Below are 7745 nucleotides of genomic sequence, written 5' to 3' on the forward strand. Positions count from 1 at the left end.
GTGGTATAATGAACACATCTCGAAACACACTAAGTTTGCAAAACAAACTTAATTGGGAAGACCCTCAGGCACTATAATCTTATGGATAAATATAACACTGCAGTGTACTATGCTGTGTTACATAATACATTGTTTTTGTAAGTTGCTCCTGCATGGAAATAGGGAGTGTCTCCTCTTCGACTCCGCGCTCCAGTGGGAGCAGTGTTGGCAGTGAAAGAATTAGTGATATAAGAGTCAGACAGTGTGTTGAAATTTGTGACCGCTGTAGGGAGGTTCCCACAGGAATCTGTCCCTAGCCATCACCTGCAACTACAACAATAATCAGTTGAGCAGTGCCCGGAGGATTAAAGTTACATTCCAGGCTAGTCAGAACATGAAATGTTCCATAAGGATCTTTACTAAACTGAGCTGCAAAGGGTCCCGTAAGGACAAAGTTAATTGAAAAATGAAATGACATCGGTTAAATTGTTAAAATAACCTAAGAATAGTTGAAATACAGTTTAAACTACAGAGTAGATCATCTGATATGATTCCACCACATTGTGTTGCATTAAATTACACTTTTGTGAGATTAAAAACATTTTATCTAAATCACCTTAAAGGTCCAGAGTGTAGTATTTCAGGGGGTATATTGGCAGAAATGGTAGATAGTGTTAATTACTATGTTTTAACTAGTTTATAATCACCTGTTATCACTACCTTAGAATGAGCCATTTCTATTTACATACAAAGCGGATCCTCTCGCACGGAGTCTGCCATGTTACTTCTGCAGTAGCCAAGAACAGAAAACTCAAACACTGGCTTCAGATGGGGCCACTCCCTATTTTGTGTTTTCTTGTTGGCCACCATAGTTCTCCTACACGCTTGGCACACAGGAGAAGTTTCAGCTCTTCAACCTCACTGCTAGATGATACTAAATCCTACACACTGGACCTTTAAGTCTTTAATCCTTCAACATACAGAGGTGATATCAATACCATCCATGTCTGATGTGAAGGCAAATATGCTGACACAGATGTTGTCTCATTAAAGCATAAATTAGTTTGATGATTCACCTAATTAGAATTATTGATAATGCTTACTATGTATGTTGATTGTAGGATATTAACATTCATCCTACCGTCATATTTAACATACAAGGTCTACCAACTGGGGTTCCTGTATCCCAAGAATAAACTATAACAAACAACCCTTATAGCAAAGTGTTGTTGTTGTTTTTTCTCAAAACAGTTCATTTCAGTTATGTGACTAATGTCACCTGACAAAAATTGAAAGTTCATTTGCATATTGTATAAAATGATGATTTTTAAATACAAATTTCAGCTTTTATCTCAAGTACAGTCTATATTAGCACTTAAAAGGTTATTCACCATCCTTTAATTCTAGTAACATTTAGTTTTCAAGAATTGAAAGTAAACAAGATTTGTATTTTATTTATATGGTAAAACTTTTAGCTTTGTTTAACAGGAGGAAATTTTGGCACATCCAATCACAGCTGAACAAAAGATGCCCAAGGCTAGTGCCTTGGGTAACTCCATATGTCATTTATGTTCACTCTGATGTATGTTCTGTTCAGATGAGTTTAGGGCTGTGACAGAAAGTCAACAATTTTCCAGACTAGCTGGATAGTCTGGTCTGTAAAAATAGTTTTGTGGTCGTAAGATGCCTCTTGGATATCCCACTTCTGCTTTGCTTTGTTTTTCAAAGCACTTTGTAAGCTCTGTTTTTCAAGCATGGGTGTACCCAGCACAACTCAAAAATATGTAAAGGAGGTAAAATCAGCACAACTGTACACACCTACAGCAGTAAATTGCAACATACACATTAATGCAGTAATAATGTTAATCCAGAAACATCATATATTGTAAAACACTGACAGGGAACATTTTATTGCACAAAGCATACTTGTACTTTTTATACTTAAAGCGCATTTTACTGATAACATACTTTTACGTAAGGTTTTGAATGCAGAACTTTGACTTGTAGTGGAGTATTTTCACAGTATGATATCAGTACTTTTACTTAAGTAAAGGATCTAAATACTTCTTCCTCCACTGAGCAAATGTCTAAAATAAGAGAATGTTGTAGGAGCTAAAGGGAGGTTCATCATGCCTTATTGTGCATAAACCTACTCATGTTGGCAGGACACAAGTTAATAAAAAAAAAAAACAATGACGCGTTAGCTAGCTTCAAATTTGATGGGATCAAGTTTTAACTTTTTGAGATAAAACTTTCCACAAGAGATGGTGTGTGCTCACTTCACTGTGGACACGCCCATGCTTTTGTTGGAACAAGCACTGTGGAGGTGTAATCACACAAGGGAGACTCTCCACCTCTGTGCAGGATCTGAGAAAAAAAAGTAAACCTGAGGCTGCCGTCTAGCACAACTTGCGTGTTTAACTCCAAAAGGTGAATATAATTACTCCTACTATTATATCTTAACTGCGATCTATGTCTTTAATTATCCTTCACTCTTAGACAAGAGTTTTCATATAAACTATATTCACATTTTATATCCACATACTGTAGAACATATATTAAAAAATTCTTTTCACGATTGAGTGGAGGAAAATCAGCTTGGTTTGGCTACTGGCAATTTGCCTTTATTTTTCTTTTGAAGCAATATGTCGTAGAACCTAAATACTTCACATCTTTTTTATTCATTTTCTGCAAAATGCCTGCTGAATGGTGACCTGTTTGCAGATATACTGTTCTAAGCATTCAGTCCTGTTTCTCTTGCAGCCAAGATGCCAGAAACTGCAGAAGCTGTGTCAGCCACTCTCACCACCAACAGAAACTGCACCATAGAAATAACCAACGTCAGCGGTAACTACTGCCTCGTCAACCCAAAGTAAGTCTGTAAATGTATTTACATGTAAAAGTGGTTAAATGAACATAACATTTGAGATTTAACTGCATCAGATGAAGACATGAAAATATTCACTGAAAAAAAGTACAAATTAATGAACGACCTCATACAGTAAAAAATAATGCCATAGAAATTGCAATTTATGAAAAACTGTCTTGAAAATTTCATTTGCTTTTATTCTTTTGTATAAAACACTTCTCTAAATTGGAGTTTAGTGTAAGTTAGCTCAGTCTATTAGTCACCTGCATCAACATTTTTTTCTGCACTTAGAGAGACTAAGCCTCTGCATAGTATCATGGCCTGTGTGTGTACTTAAGTTTGATTGGTTCCAGGGAGAAGTATTCATTTTCAAAAGCTTTAATGTGTTGCTTTGAAGTGCTTTGAGATTGCAATGCCTGATTACAGCTCTAATCAGCATCTTGATAATATTAGTGTGCAGTCCTTTCAGGAAAAATGACAACTTACTTTTTCTCTCTAATAGTCATAGAAAAAAAAAAACATATTTCCAGCATAAAAAGTCTATATTAATTCAGTGTGGTTATACTGTAGTCACTTTTAAGTGAAGGTCAATGATATTGCAAGTGGAATGTCAGTGTACTATCTATCCAACATAAATAAGTTATTAGATTGGGTTCCCTATTTCTCCATAATGCAATCTGCCAGTTTCATCCACTTCCGCTAGTAAAACTAAACAGTAAAATACATGAGAACGACCCACGTCTATTGGAATTTCCACCATGCTTCCACATTTATCTAGCTGTGGCAGGACAGACTATATCTTGGATGGGTGGTTTTCATGTGTGACATCACTTTGCTGAGAACATCCACCTATCCATCATGCAGTGACACACACTGCCTCATTGCACATCGCATGCAGGAACACTCACTGTTGCTTAGAAGTCCACAGCAGTACTTGCACAGTCACACTCCATCCATCAGCATAAGGTGGTTCAGGTACCCTGGAAAGCCCAACACTTGAAAAGTACACTGACAATCTCCAACAAAACTTGCAAAACTTGTTCTTTCATCAAACATCTCGGAAGTGTGACATAAAAGTTGATTGGCGATGATGGTATGGGTTTGTCTCCTGCTCTCTTGTACAGGGTGTACATGTCAAGTGGCTTCTCTCACCACCCGCCCCAGCCTACTGTTCGTCCCAACATGACTGAAGTGTGCTCCTTCATCAAGGACGACAACACTGCCACGGGTGCTGTTGGCCTACTGATCTATGACCTCTTCCATATGCAGAGCCGGGTTTGCTCCGAGCGCGTGGCCATCATGTTCTCTGTGCCCTATGACCACAACCTGTACAAGAACCGGCTGGCCGTGGGTGTGTTCGAGCATTCCCGTGCCTGTGACAAACATCTGTATGACCAGATGTATGATGGGAAAGATCTAACTGGCTTCACCCGCTCTGAGACACATGGCTGCGGGCTGGAATATAAAGCTACATATGTCGAAGTGAGGGCTACCATGTCTTCCATTGGCAAAGCCATTGTTAAAGTGGAGCTCTATGATAAAATGGGTCGTTAGTATAGAGGAGTCTACTGGTGTTCTGCCTTTTTGTACTGTGTTGCTTTTGTACCCAACAGAATAAACAAACTTCATTTGATCTGATTTCTGCTGTCACCCAGAGAAACATCCAGAGGAGAGGAAGACTGATTTTGCTGTCATCTGTGTTTTGTGTCCACTGAAAGATATCAATATCTGACAGCCAGCTCATTGATTCTCCATTAGCTTATTTCTTGGGCTTATGTATATTGTACACTCCCTTTGTCTTTGATTATGGTAATAAAGCATTCAGACCCAATGCCTGTGTTGTGTGGGATATGTTTTCACTCAGTATGCTTTCATTATTACTGATGAACAGTAATCATTTTTTAATCTCTTAGCTGGATCCATCCAATTCTAATGAGTAGCAACAGATGGAATATCTGCATAGATGTTTTTTTAATCAGCATGATAACAATATTGTTCTTTACTGGCTGTGAGACTCTCCATCTTGCTCTAAAGTGTGTGGTTCTTTTGTGGTATCTGGAATGCAAGAATTTCAACAAAACCAAAGAGTACAGTTGCCCCAGAGATGTCTGTCTCAACTTGTTTGGCTTGCTTTTTTCTCTGTTGCACAACACCTCAAGATTGAAATTCCCAGACCACCTCAGTCAGTCTGAAAATGACTACATTTACATCCACACTAATATTCCAGTATTACTCCAAATATGACGATGTTCTGAATTTGATATGGGTCATGTAAACAGCATAGTCTGTTTGGATTTTCCAAATTAAGCCTTTTTCTGAAAGAGGCATTTTCTTTCTGCTGTTGTCAGTTAGGTTTTGGGAGCATTCTTTGGATATGTGTACAGCGTATTCAGAATGTGCGGCTCAGTCAAACTTTCAAAAACACATCCTATTTTAAAGCAAAGAATTAAAATGGAGCTCCAGCTGTTCCACTTTTCTTTATTTTGGCATGATAAATGACATGTTAGGGCACGTTAATCTGAGTATGTGCCGCTGAATGTAAACAGGAATATTAGTGGAATATTAATTTTTATTAGTCATGTAAACAATTTAGGAGGAAAGTTGTCTCTCGAATTAAGGGGAAAAAACGGATACTTTGTGCATGTAAATGTTGTCATTCATGTAATTGTGATTCTTGAGAAAATGTGTGTGCTGAATGATCCTGGCTTGCCTAACAGGTTGGGATCCAATAGGATACTGCTGGAAACTGTTCAACTCTGTCACAGGGTGTGGCAGTTTGATCCCACAGGGAAAAACACAGGAAAATTTGTTGTCATAGCCTTTTTGTGCGGTGCAATAAATGTGTGTTGAAAGAGGGTGTGTGCTTTCCAACAGGTGTTGCAAGTGGGAGGGTTTCCTGGGCGATGGCATGCATCCTTGTTTAAAAAAAAAAAAAAAAAAAAAAAAACCTACGGCGCCTCCCTTTCAGGTAACTTTTTCCATTTTGAGACTTGTGAGTATCAACAGAGCTTCTCAGCAGGTAAGTCACTTTAAACATTTATGAAAAAAGACTTTATTAAAAGGACTTCGTAAGAGGCAGAGAATGGCTCATTAGCTGAAGAAAATAGCTATTTATAGTATTTATAGAGGCATACAGAAGCCTGATGGGACATTTGTTTGATTTGTATCTTATATCTGTTGATAAAAGGGGTAATCATTTTCTTTACTGTTTTCACTCTAACTTCATTATTGCATGCTACTAAGTGCTGTAATTAAAGAAGTACACTCTCTAATGAGGGAAAGAGAGTCTGCAGCTTTTCTGTGATTGTTCACAACTGTTCTGAAATCAAATTAGCTTCTGAAATGCATCATTCATACCCACTGCCAGTTTATGCACACTTTTTCAATGTAATGCCATTACAGCATGTCAGCAGAGCAGAGGTCAGGATGATATTTTTGTCATGTAGTAAGTGTGATCCTCGTGATTCCCAGTGTCTTTACTGTAGGAGTGCAGGGAAGTGATAGTCGCACCTGTGATGTCGATAAATTCACACGGTTAACACTTAAATTACTGTACCGTTGTTTTACAAGGAAATCTCACACCCATTCTAACATCATGGAGTCAGCTGAAGCCGTGGCAGCTGATGTAGACAGGAAGAGAAGTGTCGTCATTGAAATCTCAAATTTCACAAAGAACTACTGTCTCATCAACCCAAGGTAAGCCCTGACTGTGTTGGTGTCTTGCAGGCATGTTTGAATGTTAATGTATAGATCTAAAAGACTGTGTAATACATGTGCTTATTTGTGTGTTTGGACAGGGTGTACCTTGAGAATGGGGAGACATACAACCCACCTCAGCCCACAGTGCGCCCTCTAAAGGCAGAGGTCTGCACTTTCTCCAAGTCCAGGGGTGGAGCGACTGGCAGCATTGGCGTGATGACCTATGACCTTTTTGAAAGGTCACAGAATGACTACATTGAGTCTGTGGCGATCATGTTCTCAGTTCCCTGGGACTACAACCTCTACAAGAACTGGTTTGCAGTGGGCATCTACAAAAAGGGCCGCAATTGTGACAAGGATTTGTACAAAGAAATGTACTATGAGAAGAAGCAGACAGAGCATGGGTTTGTCAGGGAGGAAGCCACTGGATCAGGAATCAATTATGTGGGCAACTATCTAGATATCAAGGCCACCATGAGTCCCCTGGAGAACGCAATCATGAAGGTGGAGGTGTGGGATAAGCTTTTCACACCCATGGGCCAGCAGTCATACTAGACTCCGCGCCTAACTGGTATTTTTGTCATAAGTCCCAGCAGCAGAATTCATACCTCCACCTCAAGCATTTACCTGTCAGACTGTTTCAAATACAGTCAACACACATGATTCAACAGATGTATTGTTGCTGACATGTGCCTGTATACCTGGGTATTACCCTTTGCTAAATCTCCTTAAGATCAGAGTTTAGTTTGTTTATAAATCCAGGCGGCAAAACCCCCCCTAGCCAAAGCCGAAGCCTCTGTCTGTTTCTATAGCATCTGGTTTTAAAATGGCATCTTTAGAAATGAAAATCAAAGGATGACTCACTGGAGGACGAGGGCACATAGCTTAATAAAACACACTGAGCACTTGTCTGTATTTACCTTGACACTGTAGTCTGAGGAATAAAATAAACCCTTTTGCTGGAGCTATTTGTGTATATGTGTGTTTTGATTGAGTTCAGAAAAGTGCTTAAAAAGAAATCAGATTAAATTTTTTAATACAAAATTATGGCTTTCTCGGTGCATGCATACAATTCAAAGCATGCTCTGTGTATTTGCAATGGAATCACGAGGATTGTTTTGAAGTGAAATTAAGATTTGAACAGAGACAAGGGATGCTGTCTCTTTTTCACAGAGCAACAAAGGGACACACCCTGTCT

The 7745-nt window shown here is 38.9% G+C and overlaps 2 protein-coding genes across 2 annotated transcripts; both read left to right on the forward strand.

Moving 5' to 3' along the window:
- The first annotated feature begins 2249 nt into the window (after window positions 1–2249).
- LOC117268803 (uncharacterized) lies at window positions 2250–4679 on the forward strand. The gene is made up of 3 exons (XM_033645501.2): window positions 2250–2409; window positions 2743–2851; window positions 3973–4679. Exons 2-3 carry the CDS (start codon window positions 2748–2750, stop codon window positions 4400–4402), a joined length of 534 nt encoding a protein of 177 aa, XP_033501392.1. The 5' UTR covers window positions 2250–2409; window positions 2743–2747; the 3' UTR covers window positions 4403–4679.
- Window positions 4680–5717: 1038 nt separating this feature from the next.
- apnl (actinoporin-like protein) lies at window positions 5718–7511 on the forward strand. The gene is made up of 3 exons (XM_033645502.2): window positions 5718–5867; window positions 6419–6544; window positions 6646–7511. The coding sequence occupies exons 2-3, from the start codon at window positions 6444–6446 to the stop codon at window positions 7100–7102; spliced, it is 558 nt and encodes a 185-aa protein (XP_033501393.1). The 5' UTR covers window positions 5718–5867; window positions 6419–6443; the 3' UTR covers window positions 7103–7511.
- The last annotated feature ends 234 nt before the right edge of the window (window positions 7512–7745 follow it).

Source organism: Epinephelus lanceolatus, chromosome 18, assembly GCF_041903045.1.
Source record: "Epinephelus lanceolatus isolate andai-2023 chromosome 18, ASM4190304v1, whole genome shotgun sequence".
Lineage (NCBI taxonomy): Eukaryota > Metazoa > Chordata > Actinopteri > Perciformes > Serranidae > Epinephelus > Epinephelus lanceolatus.

Excerpts from the sequence above, each read along its gene's own strand:
- LOC117268803 (XM_033645501.2), top strand. The coding sequence starts at position 2,748 with ATGCCAGAAACTGCAGAAGCTGTGTCAGCCACTCTCACCACCAACAGA. Across the intron at positions 2,852-3,972 it reads TACTGCCTCGTCAACCCAAA|GGTGTACATGTCAAGTGGCT; the intron begins GTAAGTCTGTAA and ends TCTCTTGTACAG.
- apnl (XM_033645502.2), top strand. The coding sequence starts at position 6,444 with ATGGAGTCAGCTGAAGCCGTGGCAGCTGATGTAGACAGGAAGAGAAGT. Across the intron at positions 6,545-6,645 it reads TACTGTCTCATCAACCCAAG|GGTGTACCTTGAGAATGGGG; the intron begins GTAAGCCCTGAC and ends GTGTTTGGACAG.